The sequence below is a fragment of the Meles meles genome, chromosome X (genome assembly GCF_922984935.1).
Source record: "Meles meles chromosome X, mMelMel3.1 paternal haplotype, whole genome shotgun sequence".
NCBI classification, from domain to species: domain Eukaryota; kingdom Metazoa; phylum Chordata; class Mammalia; order Carnivora; family Mustelidae; genus Meles; species Meles meles.
In genome coordinates, this window is record NC_060087.1 from 13,480,829 (window position 1) to 13,498,994 (window position 18,166).

The 18,166-nt window shown below is 39.6% G+C and overlaps 1 protein-coding gene across 5 annotated transcripts in view; it reads left to right on the forward strand.

Annotated features, from left to right (window-relative positions):
• Positions 1-18,166, forward strand: part of REPS2 (RALBP1 associated Eps domain containing 2) — a 218,676-nt gene that overhangs the window by 149,045 nt on the left and 51,465 nt on the right. For all 5 annotated transcript variants that reach the window (XM_045995957.1, XM_045995953.1, XM_045995956.1 and 2 more), the window contains one exon: positions 9,049-9,110. In XM_045995957.1, the coding sequence (XP_045851913.1) occupies positions 9,049-9,110 (62 nt within the window). The remainder of the gene's footprint in view (positions 1-9,048; positions 9,111-18,166) is intronic.

Sequence of the window (18,166 nt, forward strand, 5' to 3'; positions counted from 1 at the left end):
AGGTGTATATGACATATGAACCCATCACTGTGTGTAACTGGGTGATTAGGGGATAGGCATAGGCTCACACATGCTTTTGTGAGTAGTAAGGAAAGAAAGTACATTTTCTATTACAAAGAAATCACCATTTTAATGAACTTGCCAAGAAGAAGAATGGTCCTCACTGACGAAATCCTTGAAGCTTTGCATATGGCTAACTCTCTACTTGATTGATACTTAAAAGTGCAGGGCCCACTGGCAGGCTCCCTTCAACATTTTCCATCCTTTAAGTGTTTTTTTTTCTTTTGGCATTTGAATGCTTTTATTTTCTTCATAAAATATTCATAGTTTGGGGGGATGGGAGGCCTTTTCACAGCTGAAGTTATTTCAAGGTTCTCTCCCCCAAAGAATTGGCTTTCTGTTCCATGCAGCTTTCAGTTGCCACATTGGCTGCTTTATTTCTACTTAGTAATTTGGAACATATTTTCATTAAATCATTGATTTTGGGCTTTGTAAAGATCTGAGGGAAATTATGGATATTATGAGCAACATTATGAGCAAATTATGAGCAACATTATGGATAATATTTTGTCTGGGAATTTCTAAGCATAATAAAATAAAAAGATAAAAAAATCTAAGAGGTTGAAGTTTTGGATGAAGATACCAGGAGCCTGAGAATCAGCAGATCAGTGCTAGAAAATGCACATCTTTCAACAAATTTAATAAACACTGGTCACTGTATTTTCTGTTACTGTTACTGTATTTTTTTGAGTTTAGGATTAAATGGCAGTTTCTTTCATGAACTTTTAAATCTGGTTTTCAGGATTTGGGTATCTATTATATTTTCCCTGATTACATTTACAAAATTTTCTGATTTTACAAAACTTTGCTGATATCTGGTATTCTACCTTAGGAATAAATCTGCGATTACTTCACATGTATGGTAAAGCTTTCAGTGTATGTGTCAAAAGTGTTTTCCTCCCCTCTTCTTTCCTTCTCTTTCCTTCTAGGAAAGCAGGTGTTACTGTTGTAGGTATGTTTTCATCTTTTGCATGTGTACACTAGATTATTCAGCCAAAGTGGTTTTTCAGTTTCGCTTTGCACGAAAGTATACTTTTTCTCTCTTTTTAATTTTAATTTTTATTTTTAAAAGATTTTATTTATTTCTTTGACAGAAAGTAAGTACAAGTAGGAGGAGCAGCAGGCAGAGGGAGAGAGAGAGAAGCAGACTCCCCACTGAGCAGGGAGCCTGAGGCGGGCTGGGTCCTGGGATCAAGCCCTGAGCTGAAGACAGATGCTTAACTGACAGAGCCACCCAGCGCCCCTTTCTCTTTTTTAAATTGATTAGAGTATGTTGGATAAAATATTTGAATCTACTTTAAAATCATGAATGGAAAAAAAAATAAAATCATGAATGGACTGGAACTATTATATGAGGAGATATTTTACTGAATTCACCATGTGAATACTTAATACACCCAAGGCAGTGTGTTTAGATGCTCTGGGAGGTAAAAATATGAATCAGACATAAACTTGGTAGAATGAAGCTAGATTAGTATCACCTACTGTTAAAGGAAGAGTCATGAACACATAGAAGAGATTTTTCAGCAGAAACCAAATAAGGAAAGATACATGAGCTAATGTCATTTTTTTCTCTTTTTTTGAGAGAGTAACAGCGAAGGGAAAACCCGAGGCGTGACTCTGCCTGCCTCCTTCTAAAGCCATGTGTGTGTGTAGGCAAATATTGGGATTTCTTTCTGAAACTCCAGATCTCGAGTGAAGTGAAGCGGGTGGGTACTCTTAGTTTTGCCTTCTCTTGACTGAGTTTCAGCGGACGCGACTTCTGGAAAGAGAGGGGAAAGAGTTGGAAAAGTGACTAATCACAGCTGATGCCCTGATATGGTGGAGAGGAAAGGCCCAGGCTCCATGCTGAACTGCGGGAACAAACTGGAGTTTGGAGAGTGCCTCCGAGACCACTGATACTCCTCAAGACTTGCGAGAAAACGCTCTGCTACAGAATTGTTTATATCCTTTTGGTATCTCACATTTTAAAATAACATTTATATAACCTCTTACTGACTTTTCAGTTTTAGTCATCATCTGCTGCCTTCACCTTCTAGCACCTTTTCTCTTTCACCCTCTCAGTACAGTTCGTAGAATTTGGGTTAGATCAGTATTTAGTGTTTATATTATTCTTATGGCTATGTAAGCCATATAGTAAATTATTTACTTTTCCTACTTGGACAGATTTTTGTTGGCCCCGGAGTGCATAATCACCTTGTTTCTTTTCAATGTACTTGCCCCTGAAGCAACTGTAGAATGCCTCAATTTTCTAAAGTTCCTCTTGAAATTCTGACATAGGTATTGGTTTCATCTGTTTGAAGAAATGTAGAGTGATTGTCTTCCGTGCCTGATACATAGTTCTCATCATGGCATCTCCCTTCTCTGTCATCCAACGATTCTTTTCTTCTTCCATGTTGGAACTCCTTTATCCTGTGCCTTGCTCTTTCTTGGTTTACTCTCTTGCATTGGTAGAACACATCCTTGAGTAGCTTTTTTGGAGAAGGTACATAGAGCTCAATATAAGCCCCTGAATGTCTAAGAATGCCTTTAATTGAACCATAAAGCTGGCTGCTCATTTGGGTATTAAACCATCGGTTGGAAATAAGTTTTCTTCAGAATTTTCATGACATTGCTCCAATGAATTCTAGCTTTCAGTGGTATATTAAAAGTTTAAAACTGTCTGGACTCTTGATCCTTTGGATGTGGCCTGCCCTCCTCTTCCATCCCCTGCTGGAAATTTGTAGAATCTTCTAACTCCTGTATTTTGAAATTTCATATGCTCTTTGCCATGGGTCTGTTTTCTTCCATTGTTCTGGGTACTCAGTGGGCTCTTCTAGTTTAGAAAGCCCTAGTCTTCATTTCTGGGTAGTTTTCTTAGACTATGTGATTTTTTTCCCTGCTATTTTCTCTCTTTTTGTGGAATTTTATTTGGATATTATCCTGCTTTTTTAAAGATCTCCTTAGGTTGGGTGCCTGGGTGGCATACTCTTGGTTTGGCTCAGGTAGTGATCTCAGGGTCATGGGATTGAACCCTGAGTTGGGCTCTGTGCTCAGTGTGGCATCTGCTTGGGACTCACTCTCCTTCTCCCTCTGCCTCTCCCCTCTGCACTCACATGTGCATGCCCCCTCTCTCTCTCCTCTCCTCCCTCCTAGATAAGTAAATAAATCCTTAAAAAAAGATCTCCTTAGATTATCTTTGAATCTTTCTATTAAGCTTTCCCTTTCTACTATCATGTTTTTTTTTTTTAAGATTTATTTATTTATTTATTTGACAGAGAGAGATCACAAGTAGGCAGAGAGGCAGGCAGAGAGAGGGGGAAGCGGGCTCCCGGCTGAGCAGAGAGCCCAGTGTGTGGTGGGGCTCAATCCCAGGACCCTGAAACCATGCCTTGAGCCAAAGACAGTGGCTTAACCCACTGAGCCACCCAGGTACCCCTCTGCTATCATGTTTTTAATTTTCAGGTTCTCTTTTTAATTATTTGACTATTCTTTTTTTTTTTTCAGCAACATCTTGAGTATTTCATCTTTGCAAATAACATCTCTTATCTCTTACTGAGGATTTCCCTGATAACTTTGAGAAATTTCACTCCTTACTCCCATCCCATTAGCTATCTTCTTAGTAAATAAAATAAAGCTTCATGAGGATAGAGCTTTTTTTCCTGTTGTTTTTTTTCACTGATGTTTTCACAGTACCTCAAACAATGCTTGATACATAGTAAATGTTTAAGTTGTTCTAGAATATAAACAGAATGATCATTATGATGATACAATATACATTGAAGAATTTTCCCCTATTATGAATCTAATCTGTATCTTTGAGATTAACCTTTTTTTTCTATTGTACTATCTTAGAAATTTTTATGTAGATATCTGATAATACTTCCGTCATCTGTTTCTGTTTAGGAAAGGGCGTAAAAAACTGATTGGAATATATGGATAAATGGATCGGACTTGCCGTCTGTGGGTTTCGTAGTGGAATGATCTGATTTGGTCATCTTGTTGGAGATCTCTTGATGTTGGTATCTATATCTTCCTTCTTGGCTGGTCCATTTCCCTGGAGCACTTCCTTTAACCTCTGGATACAAAAGTCTAGGAGCAGAGAGGAAGAGGGATGGCAGTCTCACCATCCAGAATGTATACATATACTAGATCCCCCTGTTTTCAATATGGCCCCCTGCCTTCATTTGGGCCTGGTGTCCTCCCTGGAGAAGAAGGATACGTCTAGCCTTTTGCTGGAGTGGGAAACATGATGAAAATGTGTAGAATGTGAGAGAAAAATCTTAGGATCTAATTGCTTCTAAAGGGCTTCAATTAATTTTTTTCCGACATGGGGATGGATCATGGTCCTGTAGTTCTTATGTTAGTTTAAAGAGCTATTTGTTGGACACTTACTATATTCTGAGTTATCCAGGTGGAGTAGGGGTAGGGCATGAACACTGCAGGCAGAGGGAACCACAAGAGCAGGGATCCTGAAGCCCAAACCTGCATGAGGTGTAGCTGGAACCTGACCTTCAAGGGTATTGTCAACGTATGTCCTTCTAAAGGGTAGGAAATAGGATTCACAATTAGTTCATTTTCTTTACTTCTTATGCTTTCTTCATTTTATTGCTTTCTTTATCCTTACTTCCAGAGGAGTTTGATGTCCTCAGTTCTTGAGAACTGGGGGGCTTCTTTGGTACACCTTGGTTATTGTCTGTTTTCTCTACTGCTCATTTAGCTACCAGCCTCTCATCTATTTTCCCAGTTCTAAATTTAAATGAGAAAATTTAAACAGTTCTTTTCACTGTTATGTTAATGAGGTAAGAGTGAGTTTAGTTGCAAATATTCAAACTACTATCTAGACTCAAAAGTCTTGCTATAGGACATTTAATAAAATTCAGGACAGCAGAAACTGGGAATCCTATATGTATCAAGCCAAGCTTTTAGTTTCAAGTGATCCCAGGTTGATAAGCACCTTTGGGTTTCTGGCGGACAGTAGAGGAGGAACCCACTTTGCACACAGGGCCCAGTTCCTACAGGTGAAGTTCCAAGGGATGTGCATTTGGAGTCAGAGGTCACCAAGCACTCTAGGAAATGGAACACAAGGAGACAGAGCTAGCAGGAGCAACACAAGGGTAGTGAATACGAAGCCCTTAGATGGTAGGATTATCAGACACAGACCATTACATAAATATGTTTAATAAATTGAAAGAAAAGGAGACAGAAAAAATGAGTATGTAGCCAAGAAATTATAAAAATGAAAAAAAAATTGAAAACAGAGCAAATAGAACCAGAAAGGAAACAATCATTAAAATAAACTTGAGGACTGGTTTAACAGGACATTAAACACAGTTGACGAGGGAATTGGTTAATGTAACAGTAGATCTTAGAAAATTATCCAGAACACAACACAGTTGAGGCAAAGAACCCCAGAAGGAGAGGTAACAGAAAATGGTAGAAAGACAATATTGGGAGAATCACTCAGAATTTCCCAGGGTGAACAGGATGCCACATGATTCAGAAACTCTAGTGAAGCTCAGTAGGTTATAAAAGAAAAAGAGGATGAAGAAATAGGCAGACTCAGTGTCAAGTTCGGTACTGCAGAACCTGCAAAGAGATTTCAAAAGCAACCAGAGAGAAGACAGACTACTTAACGAGAAAACAATGGTTCTATAGACACATGACTTCTCGCCAGCAATAATGGAAGCCAGAAGACAGCGAAATATTATTTTTAACGTGCTGTGAGAAAATAGCTGTCCATCTAGAATCTATACCCAGTGAACTACTCTTTGAAGAATGGGGGTAAAATACAGACTTTTCAGTCACACAAACTGACTGAGCTGGTCCTAACAGACTATCCATGAAGGAAGTTCTAAAGGATGAACTTCAGACGAAAGGTAATATCGATAGTAAAAGAGGTTGTAATGGAAACTAGGAAGACTTTAAAACTGAATGAGAACATATCAAAACCTGTGACACTTGGAAGACCATTTGTAACACTAAATGCTTACATTAGAAAAGGAGAAATGCAATCAGTTAAGCAAGTAATTTAAGCTACACAAAGAATAGGATAAGCCCAAAGAGAGAAAATACAAGGAGATGAACAGACATTAATGAAACACAAAGCAAGCAGACAATACAGAGGCTCAGGAAAGCTGGCTTTTTGAAAAGAGTAATAAAATGGGAAAATGTCAGGTAAGCTCAATGAAGGGAAACTAGAGTGATGATACAAACAGCATTAGCAGTAGAAAACAAAAGTTATGTGTGCGGAGATTAAGATGAGTAGAGGAGGGCGTGGGAATGTCTTTATGGCAATAAATATGAACATTTAGATAATAAATGTCTAGAAAAATATCATTTATCAAAACTGACCCAAGAATTAGAAAGTCTAAATAACCCTGTAATAGTTAAAGAAATGAGGTCATTAAAAATCTTGTTTCAAGCAAAACTCCAGGCCCAGATGCATCTGCTGTCGAGTTCTACCTGACATTCCACAGCAGCCACCTGTTCCAGAGTATAGATGCGGAACACTGTCCTGCCGAATCAAACCGACCAGATAACCATATGTGAAAGGAAACCCGCTTATCAGTCTCACTTATGAATATAGTTGGCAAAAATCCTAAACAGGGTTTTAGCCAACTAAATCTAGCAGGTATAAAAACCTGACCAGGTTGGAATTATCCTAGGTTAGCAAGGGTGTTTTAATACTTAAGAATTTATAATGTAACTTATCATTTTAACTAATTGTAAGGGGCAAATACTATCATCTCAGTGGGTGGACATGCAGTTTTGGTTAAAATGCCTCAACAGGTTATAAAAAAATCTCAAAATAATAGTAGGTGGGAATTTTCATAATCCCTTAAAGGGTTTCTATACTAACCTCTAACAAATATCATAGTTAATGTTGAAATAAGGAGAGCCTTCCCTTTGAGATCAAGAGACAATAACAATGCCCATGTGATTATTATAAGTCAACTTTACAGTAGATTTTCTAGCCAGGTAAGTAAGATAAAAACCAAAATAGATAAAGGTACTGAAAAGAAGAAACCAAATTGCTGTGAATATTCATAGGTGATAGGATTTTATCCAAAAGTATATTCAGAAACACCCTCATATCATCTTTTACAAAAATAAGGCATTTTTAAATTAAAAAAATAGTAAAAATGAAATGAATCAGACATGCATCTGGAGGTAGATCCTCTATCTGAGCCCACTAAGCAGGGAGAGTGAGACATATGGCTCAACTGGTTGGTTTCCTGTCTCTCAGGGATCACTGTCTTTTGTTGCCAAATTTCCTAGTGTCTTGAAAACTGTTGTTTTATAGATTTTGGTCTCGTGTCTAAAAACTGTGATTTCATATAAAAACTGTGTTTGTTTTCGGCTGTTTCAAATAGGAGGGTAAATCTGATCTTTGTTATTCCCTCTTCCTAGAAGCAGAAGTTTGGTTAATTAAATGGCTTATCAATTCTTAGTCTCTTTTGTTAATATGTCCTCTTTTGTTAAAAACACACTTTGTTCTGGTGCAAGGCCTTTGCTTTAAAAGCATGTGTAGTTTAAAAAAAATTTTGTTTTTAAAGAAACCGATAATTTAAAGGCCCGATCCTGAGGACCTTTGGAGTACAGAATGGCCCTGAGATGGATAATTTCTGAGGCTTTTGTTTTTCTGCTGCTATATGCTTTGTTATCGAAGGCTGTTAAGGTCTCACCACCTCTGGAGTTTTGACCCACTGATGTGTTTCATAAATTTTAATGAAAGACAGATTGAGAGAAATCACTGATGGGCCCACATGGTTGTACCAGATCCGTGCACTGGCTCAGAATGCAAATCTCTATGAAATTACTCTTCAGTTACCTTTGTGGAAAGCCCCAAACTCCATCTTCTGGCTCGTCTGATCTTGCTAGGTCAGATCAAAAGTGATCTGCAAAAACTTTCATGTTCTTGGCACATTGCTATGACTTATTTTTAAGTCACAGAAAATTGTCCAAATATTAGCACACATATTACAGAATCGCCAGTAAACTAGGTATGGTTATATAGAGCATGGTGTGCTTTTTAAGGCGTTTGTAAAGAATATGGTTTAACTTGCCAGTGTGTGATAATAAACTTATTTCTTGTGCGTGATCATGAGCTTTATTTATAATTCACTTGCAGATGTTTATTTTCTTTTAGTTACAACTCAGACATTCTTGGCTTAATTCAAATTTTCTCTGTATCTCACAAAACTAAAAAAAAATTAGACTGAGACTTTTGTTCAAAACATCCTTTAAATGGGGCCAGATTATTATAGGAACAGATTTTATTTCTGCTAATTAGGATCAGGGAGAGAAAAGGAAGTTGAGATCTTTGAAGTGTCCCTCAACGTCATTTAGTCCCATCTCTTTCAGCCTCCCTGCTGTTGGCAGACCTCGTAGCTTGCAGTGCAGCAGAGCTGACGGTGGGGACTCTGGCTCCCTTCGTTTCTGTAGCCCACTTGCTGAACTAATGAGGAGTGTAATGGCCAAGAGAGAGGGAGACATATTAGAGAAGCCAAAGGGCCTAGATTATTTGAAACTAAGCAAGTAACATCAGAATAATGAGGGATTGACTGCCTTTCCCATGCTGGGTTCCAGTCCTTTGATCAGAGGGTGTCTTTTCCTTACTGTTTTATACTGTCTTAATCAAAACAGCCTATATAAATAATTGGATTTGGGGTAGGTAGGATGAAAACGAAAAAGTGATTAGAAATATCATGTACTCCTTTTTTTTAAAAAAAATTAAGCCTTCAGATGGATTTTAATAACCTAAACATGTTAATTGCACTTGGTATTACTAGTTAAATGTTAAGAGCAATTGGTATTCCTAGTTAAAAAGTGGAAAGGGTATTTTGTTTTGTTCTTGGTAACTCTCTTTTTTAAAAAAAAAATTTGTTTGAGAGGTGGGGAGGGGCAAAGGGAGAGGGGGAGAGACCATCTCAAGCAGACTCCACCCTGACTGCAGCACCCGATGTGTTTTTGGTAATTCTTAACAGTATGTGTTTTTCTTTTCAGCTACTAAGTCAGGATTGTTACCTCCACCACCTGCGCTCCCTCCGAGACCTTGTCCATCACAGGTAGGAAACAGAAGTTGATTTCTGTGAACTGTTGGGTATAACAAAGTTGTCCTACCACTGTGCTTCCTTTGCAAGGGTTGATAGCCACAGAACTGGCCGGTCACATTCCCAAGATGATGTCTGGACAGAGAGTATAGAGAGTAGCTGCATTTCTTCTTATCTGTCCAGTCCCCCAACCTCATGTGGAAAAGGGAACGTTTCCTCGATAAGCAACCAAACCAATGCATACTGGTTCCGCTTTGGCCATCAAGGGTTGCATGTTGTTTTCAGATAGAGACAGAAGAAGAATGGGTGTCTCTTCAGTTGGGGGGGTGGGGGACATGGTTTTTCTATATTGTATGTACAGTTTGGGTGTATATATTGTCATCAGTATTTTAGGAGCTGTGTTAATTCCCCATAATTAATGGTCATCACCATGGTGTCAGTCCTGTGCTTTGGGCCTATAGTGCTTTCTTTATCTTTAGGATGGTATTTTCTTTGGAACGATGAGCTGAAACAGCAGGACTTGGGAGAATGTGTCACCAAAATCTGTTTCACTTGTGAATTAATTCTGCCTCATTTATATGTGCTACTATGGTCTTATTCATCAACACTCCTTGTAGAATTGGAAATGAGAAGCAAGCTGCAAATCTGCAGAGTGTGGTAAAGGGCACTACAGATCCTTCCTTTCATGAAGAGACTTTCTGTCTTCAAAGGCCCTCTTACTTTCAGCAGAAAATGTTGGGAAATTTCTCTGTTAACAGTCCTAGTTTCTACCTTATTGGTCTAGATGCTTCAGAACATACTTTTCCATGTGGCACATCTTAGGACTTGCTGAGTCACTGAAACCATTTTGGGCATTTGCTTGTCCTTCTTTTAGAGAATTAGATCATCTTTAGTGCTCACTCAGCCTCGAGGTGCAGATACAATGAGTACTGCTTTCCTTCCTCTGTTCGAAGGGCAAGGAAAAGCCCTGTTCTTCCTGACTCACATATAAGCGAGTGAAAGCCCCTTTTCTAATACTCCAGGATTGGCTTTAAAAGTTGTTGATTAATCAGTCAACAAGTATTTATTGAGTCCCTGCTGTTGATCTAATGGCAAGCTTTAGTTCCATCCTAAGCTTTTCCCTGGTTAAAATTTCTGCTCATTTAAATTACTAGCTCCGTTTCTTGAGCATCTGCAGTAGACCAGGTATTGTGCTAAGTGCTTTCAATGCATTAGTTAATCTTCACAAAAATCCTATGAAGTAGGTGTTAATATCCTTTATTTTCTTACAGGTGAGGAAATTGAAGCATACAGGGGTTAAACAAGTCAGCCAAGGGGACATGGCTAGTAAATAGGTAGAGCCAGCTCCCCAGATGAGGTCCATCTCCTAAAGGTCGCTGCCCTCCCCATCCCTGGAGCTGAAGTGTCTGTGTATACAGTAAGACAGTGATGTGCTGCTCTGGCAGGTGAGGCTTTCACCACGTGCCGCCTGTGGAGGACCTAGATGAGACCAAACTCCTGATTGGCACCAACAGCAGACCTGGGCTTTGTCACAACAAAATTGTGGGCATTCTGGAGGCAGTTATCTACTAGCTACTGGTTTTAAACTGGGGCTTGGGAGCCACCTGGATGAATGCATGAAGACCCGTCTGAAAGGGCTTTTGTGATCAACCTCCTTATCTTCTCCTGTACAAGTAACAGGCGTGACTTCCTGCTTGTGAAATGCGTGGCTGCTATCAGCAGTCCTCATCTGACCTGCTTGAGGTGGCCTTCCTGGCTGCTTGGGGTCTTAGTGACCAAGGATCTGATGGGGGCTGGGGATTCTCAAGTCACTGTTAATGAATGAGGCTGCTTCTTGGTCTGCCAGATTTCCCATCACAATGTAAACAGTGAGTGGAGTGCTCAGCCCAGGCCTCCACCTCAGCTGCCTAACTTTGGAGATTTCAGACTACAGAAACAGGTGTGTAACAAATGCAGGCAGAAAACCCCTTCGTCACTTCCCTTCCCTTACTCTTTTCCTCCACTGTAAGTGGGACACACACATTCAACAGAGGAAATCCTGGGAGCTGAATAGGTGACTGTATTTAGTCATTGTGCCATGTCCAATTCCTGATGGCCCCGGAAGAGGCTCACCTAACCATGTGGGCGGGGCACCTGTGTACTCTAGTCTTTCTCAAACTGCTTGTGATAAAGCGGTCTTCTGGGAGATATGAACAGGGTTCCGTGGTAAGACAAATTCGCCGGCTGCCACCTCAGCACCTGCTTGTGGAGTGACAGTGCATATGGGCTCATTAAAGGATCTGAAGTCCTACAGTAAAGAAACCTGGTCAGTTTTGGTAAAGCTTGCAATTTCGTTGTGTGTATGACCATTCACCTCTTTCTTTCTTTAAACAAGACTTAATCCCCTTAGGGCTTGGTGGTTAGGGAAAGTTATTCTCACCAGCTTTAAAATATGGGTAAGAACATTTCCAAACTGCTTTCATCTGTTACCTCCTCTCTGTTTATGTGATTAAAGTTAAATTTTTGTATCTTAGGCCAGTAGTTTTCCCTAAAAGAGTTGAAACTGAAAAAGGAAGTTTACCACACGTTAGCTTCGGATTTCTAGTTGTCATGTTTTCATTTTTTTTTTTAAATTTGCTTTTCTTTTCCTTCTGGCTTACTCTCTCATGAGGTCATTTTTACCACTTCACACAGCAAGCTTTATTACAGCATACTTAAGCACTTTGAGTTCTTCTTTTGCTCTGTTAAACATTTTCTTGAGTGTTCCTTGTTATATATGGGCAATCGATCTGACTTTGGAAAAAAATATATACACCCAAATGAGGCTTAAACTATAGTACCTAGGGGAGAAACAAGGAAGCTTGGTATAATTTAAATCTTAAATTTGTCAGTAGCTGTGAGAAGAGATTAAGATAAAAAGGCTTTGGATTTAAATTTTCCTTTTTAAAAAAAATATTTATTTATTTGAGAGAGAGAGAGCTCAAGCATGGAGGGAAAGGCAGACTCCTCACTGAGCAGGGAGCCTGATGCAGGTCTCAGTCCCAGACTCCTGGGAATCATGACCTGAGCCAAAGGCAGACACTTAACTGACTGAGCCACCTAGGTACCCCTGGATTTAAAATTTTCATATTATTTAGTTTGATAAATGGATAAATGGCTAAGACTAGATTATAATAAACAAGAAAACATTCTGTTTCCTAAAAAGGAACAACTATTTAAAAAACTATGTGGCTAGTCAGTGATGTCCTTCGAGGTTTTAAGTATATAAGAGAAAAGCACTTGTACATTTGCAGATGTGTCCACAAAGGTATACGTAGCTCATTCCTACATACGCTAGAAGTATATCTCTACTTTTATCAAGTGAGAGCGATGAAGTGTAGGTGTTCAGCATAAAATGCAGTTTAGCTGGCCCTTAATACTAAGCACTAGTATGATATGGACATCTGGAGTAAATTATACAGATGGGGCCCTGGAGTTAGGAAAAGGAATAAATTCAAAGGAGCAGATCTTTTTATTTTTCATACTATAGGGAAAATCAAGAGGGACCAAGTGAATATATAAAGAATCAAATGGTTTGTGTTCCATGTTTTCCTGAGGACAGGCTAGGGACCAGGGCATGGCATTTTGGCTCAGCTCTGAAGAAGTGACACATTTATTTATTAATTAAAAAAAAAGACTGATTGATAATACAGATGACTAAAAAGCAGTTAGAGTTAACTGTTTTACATGGAGCAGTGTTAAGATGAGAGTCAAACTAGTAGCTCACTGTTGGTATGCGTATAAACTGAGGAAAATGCCATCTGCAGAGCTGGTGCTCGTCCTGTATGTCAGTTCTCTAAGGGCCTGTTTGGTTCTCCAATAATTAAATCTCTTTCATAGTATTGATCTCATGCCAAATTTCTTATGGTTATAATCTTTATTTAAAAAAGTTTTTTGGTACGAAGGATAATTTTTTCAGTTTTACATGAGCACCACATTTGATGATTGGGGCTCCCTGTAGACTAATGTGCTCAGGATTTTCCTATTTTATTCCACTAATTGCTTACCTTGTAACAGCAAGCGCTTCTCACCGGCAGTGCAGTGTATACTAAAATAGCGCTGTAGGATGAAAGTACCGTGGAAGAAGCATTTGATCAGTACTTTTAAGCTTAGGCCAAGAGGGCTTCACAGAAGGGCTAAGGTGACCAGTGAAATGAGTTTTTAAACACGAGAATTTTTCTTTTCAGATGGCTGAGGGGTTCAGAGCATTACCGTAGAGAAAAAGCAAATGCAAGGAGGCAGGCATGCCTGAGATCCCCATGTGTTCAAGGAACTGTCTGAAATTTAGAAAGATAGATTTTAGGGGAGAGAGATTTAGTGTTTGGATGTAGCAGTGAAAAGCCAGTGGCCTGCCCACTTGAGGCCCATTGAGGCCCAGTGATGCCAGAGCCTTGGGAGAGGAAGGGCCCCTTGATAGGAGAGTTCTGTCCAGGGAGCAGCCCCCGGCGGGAGAGCAGAGAGCATCAGTTAGCCCATTGGTACTCACGTTGTGCCCGCAAGAATCATCTGGGGGAGAGCTGTAAACCTACTGAGGTCTGGGTCCCACCCCCAGAGATTTTGGTGTGGTGGGAGGTCCAGACATTGGGAGTTTTTTTAAAAAAATATTTTATTTATTTATTTGACAGACAGAGATGACAAGTAGGCAGAGAGGCAGGCAGAGAGAGAGGGGGAAGCAGGCTCCCTGCGGAGCAGAGAGCCCGATGCGGGTCTCAATCCTAGGACCCTGGGATCATGACCTGAGCCGAAGGCAGAGGCTTAACCCACTGAGCTACCTAGGCGCCCCCAGACATTGGGAGTTTTAAGAAGCTCCCCACATGATTCTGAAGTGTATCCGGGATTGAGTAACACTGAATTAAGGCAAGAGAAGGAATGTTCAGAGATGAAGTTGAGAGAACCTATGGGATTTGTTAATGGTATGCCCTGAGTTCTTTTTTTTTTTTTTAAGATTTTATTGATTTGAGAGGGAGAGAGGAGAGACAGAACACAAGCAGGGGGAGGGGAAGAGGAAGAGAGAGAAGCAGGCTCCCCACTGAGCAGGGAGCCCAATGCAGGGCTTGATCCCAGGACCCTGGGATCATGACCTCAGCCGAAGGCAGGCACTTAACAACTGAGCCACCCAGGTGCCCCATGCCCTGAGTTCTTTAAGTGCTCCGTAGAAGTCTGTGTTGAGTTGGTGAGGGGGGAGGCATAAAGTCAGGTGAGGGGACATACCCATATGCTGTGGGGACAAGAACCCTGATCCTGATGGATGGTCTTGGGAGTCTCAGTCTTCTTGGGATGGCGGACCCCGGCAGGGTTAGAGGGCTTGATGGGATAGTCTTCCTAGAAGGACTAGCCACTGTGTACCTCAGGTCCTGTATGTGCTATTTTAAAGGATGAGCCAGGAACCCAAGATGACCTTGAGAGGAAATCATAGTCCATGCAGCAAGTCTTTCTTTCCTTTTTTAAAAAAATTAATCCTTTTTTTAAATTAAAACATTTTAAATTAAAATTTAAAATTTAAAATTTTTAAATTTCCTTTTAAAAAAATTAACATATAAGGTATTACTTGTTTCAGCAACACAGCGAGTCTTTCATCTAACTTTGTCATCTGGCTAGAATGAGGTTCCTCAGGCAGTACTGAACCCAGTAGGAATATCCTGGGCTTGCTGTTCATTTCATAGCCAAATTTCTTAGACACAGCTTTTTAAATAAGATCCTACCCTCTTGTCGTTTGGAAGGAATGACAGGCTCACTTCAACTCAAATGGCAGTTTGTAGGCCCTGAACTACTTATAAAATACTTGACACTATGCTCTCCTAGAAAATGTTCTTATAAATTAATATCCTGTCATTTCAGGTATTCTTTCTGTAAGTTAATGTGTATAGTTGGCGATACAAAATTATAAATTCTCCTGGAAGACGTTAAGGGTTTTAGAGCTCATACATACTGGTTCTTTTTCTCTTGGTCTTGGGGGGGGGCATTACTGGTGATTGTATAAGTTTCTCACAGGGTTAATAGATTTTTAAAATGTAAATTTGATTAAAGTTTAACATGCATACCCAATCCATTTTAAACACATTAAATCATTTTAATAGAGTAAAATGAAGTACTATCTCACTGGCAACTTTAAATATCTATAAGAAAACATTCTTTAAGTATAAACAATATGGAAATGTCACCGCTTTTTACATTTCATGGCTTTTCTCTTGATCAAATTAAAACTCAGTGGGCATACATCAAATATCATGAGATCTTTTGCTATAATATATGCAGATGATCTCATGTACATTAGTCATCGAATCACCTTAATATATTGGCTGTGTAGATAAGGCATATTTTTGAACTTTCAAAGCTATGTCCAACATCCTAATTTTCGTTCGTCAGTATGTAAGTTTAGTATATGTCAAAAGGTATTTTTCTATGTATTTGAAACTTTGTAATTATTCTGAAGAGAATTTACAAACCTATCACGTAGGATGCCACCTTCGCTTTCTTCCAGAGTGTTACCCTGTTCTGTCTTACAGTGCACGCTGTAGATTAGCTGAAAATAACAGTATTTTTTTAAAAAAGATTTATTTATTTGACAGAGAGAGATCACAAGTAGGCAGAGAGGCAGGCAGAGAGAGAGGAGGAAGCAGGCTCCCTGCGGAGCAGAGAGCCCGATGCAGGGCTCGATCCCAGGACCCTGAGATCATGACCTGAGCCAAAGGCAGAGGCATTAACCCACTGAGCCACCCAGGTGCCCCTGAAAATAACAGTATGTTAATGAGTATTTCTGTAATTAAGGAAAGAAGATTTAGGCCCAGGATCTGTCTTCAACAGTGATGATGAAAGAACATACTACTGAAAGCCGCAGAGCACGATATGAATGTGTCTGTGCTCTTATTCTTAGCTCTACTACTCTGTAGCTTTGTGGGAAGTAAGGAGATTAGTCTCACAGACCTACTGCCTCTTCTATAAAATGTGAAGATTAGATAGATCCTCCTACTGCCTAAGGTCTCTGATTCTGTGTTGTATTCCTCTGTCCAAGAAAAATTTTCTTGCAAATATAGTTGAAACATCATAAAACACAATTGAGGACAAGATGATTTAGACTAATTTCTCCCTGCTTCCCCCCACTGCTAAATACAACCAAAGCCCTGGATATAATAAACAGAAAGAGGACTCTGAAAGATGTAAATAGGAAAGTGGACTGGCTAAGTCCTTAGGACTTGAGTAATGGCATGGCAGTGAATTCCCCGAGTTCTTAAAAAAAAAATCCCCCATATATCCTGGACTGAGTGCTGGAGGAGCCTGCAACCTGGAACTGCCAGCAGATAGAGAGAAAAAAAAAAAGCCCTTGAGAAAAGTCTACTCTCTAGCCAGAGGACTGGGAAAAGGGTAGACAAGCTAGACAGAAACCTTTTTGACAATACCTGTCCTACACCAGCCAAATACTACAGATGTCTCTCCCTCTGGTGTCATCAGAGGGCAGTCTGGAAGTTGGTCTCTTGTCCCTCACCTGGTGGCAGCAGACAGCTTGGGGTGGCACTTTCCTAGCTGGCAAATGTGGTTTTAACAGAGACCAAAGGGGTCTCCTAACCCTGACCTGGTGGCAACAGATGGCCTGGGGAGACACTTTATACCCTGACATACGGTATCACTGGAGACAGACATTTCCCAATAAGCAAATACTCAAGGAGTTTGTCACTGGTAGACCTGCCCCATAACAAATACTAAAGGAAGTTCTGTAGACTGAAATGAAGGGACACTAGGCAGTAGCTTGAAGCCATAACACGAAATGAAGAATGGTGAAGGTAACCACGTTGGTCAATCTCAAAGCCAGTAGTGTTGATTTGTGACTCTTCTCTTTTCTATATGACCTAAAAGGAAAATACTTATAATAATCACAAATCTATATTAATGAGCACACATATGTGAGGATATAATTTGTGACAAGAATAATATAAAGGGCAGCAGGGCTATAAAGGAGTAGGGTTTTTGTATACTCTTGACACTAAGTTGGTATTTTTTTTTTTTTTTTTTTTTTTTTTTAAAGATTTTATTTATTTATTTGACAGACAGAGATCACAAGCAGGCAGAGAGGCAGAGAGAGAGAGGAGGAAGCAGGCTCCCCGCCGAGCAGAGAACCCGACGCGGGGCTCGATCCCAGGACTCCGGGATCACGACCCGAGCTGAAGGCAGAGGCCTTAACCCACTGAGCCACCCAGGCGCCCCCTAAGTTGGTATTAATTCAAATTTGATTGTTATAAAGTTAAGATGTTAACCAATCCTTAGGGTAACTACTAAGAAAAGAAAACCTAAAAAATATAAAGAATATGAAAATGAGAAGGTAACAAAAATGGTATACTAGAAAAAAATCAGTTAATCAAAAAAAAGAGAAGTGATGGGAGGACCGAGGAACTGAACAAGTATAAGACATATAAAACAAAGAGCAAATGGCAGAAGTAAATCTTATATGTAATTACTTTAAATGGATAAATATCTTCCAATTAATTGGCAGAAACAGATGGATTTAAAAAATAATCCAACTATATGCTTGTCTACAAGAGACTCACTTTTGATCCAGTGTTAAAAATAGGTTGAAAATGGAAGCATGGAAAAAGATATTTCACACAAATAGTAACCAAAAGAGAGCCCGGGTAGCTTTAGTCACATCAGACTAAATAGACTTAAAGACAAAAGTTGTTACAAGACAAAGAAGGGCATTATATATTGATAAAAGGGTTATTCCATTAAGATGGTAAAAATTTATAAAAATATACACACCTATCAACAGAGCCCCATGATGTATGAAGTAAAAACCAATACAATTGAAGTAGCAGACAGTTCTACAATAACTCACTTTTAGTAATGGATCGAACAACCAGACAGGAGAGCAGTAAGGAAATAGAAGATCTGAATGAATAGAGCACTCTAAATCCCCTAGACCTGAGCAACATTCGTAGAACACTCTAGTCTTCTCTTGTGCACTTGGAACATTCCTGCAGGTCAGACTACATGTTAGGCCACAAAACAAGTCTCAATAAATTTAAAAAGATTGAGATTCTACAAAGTGACCACAGTGGAAT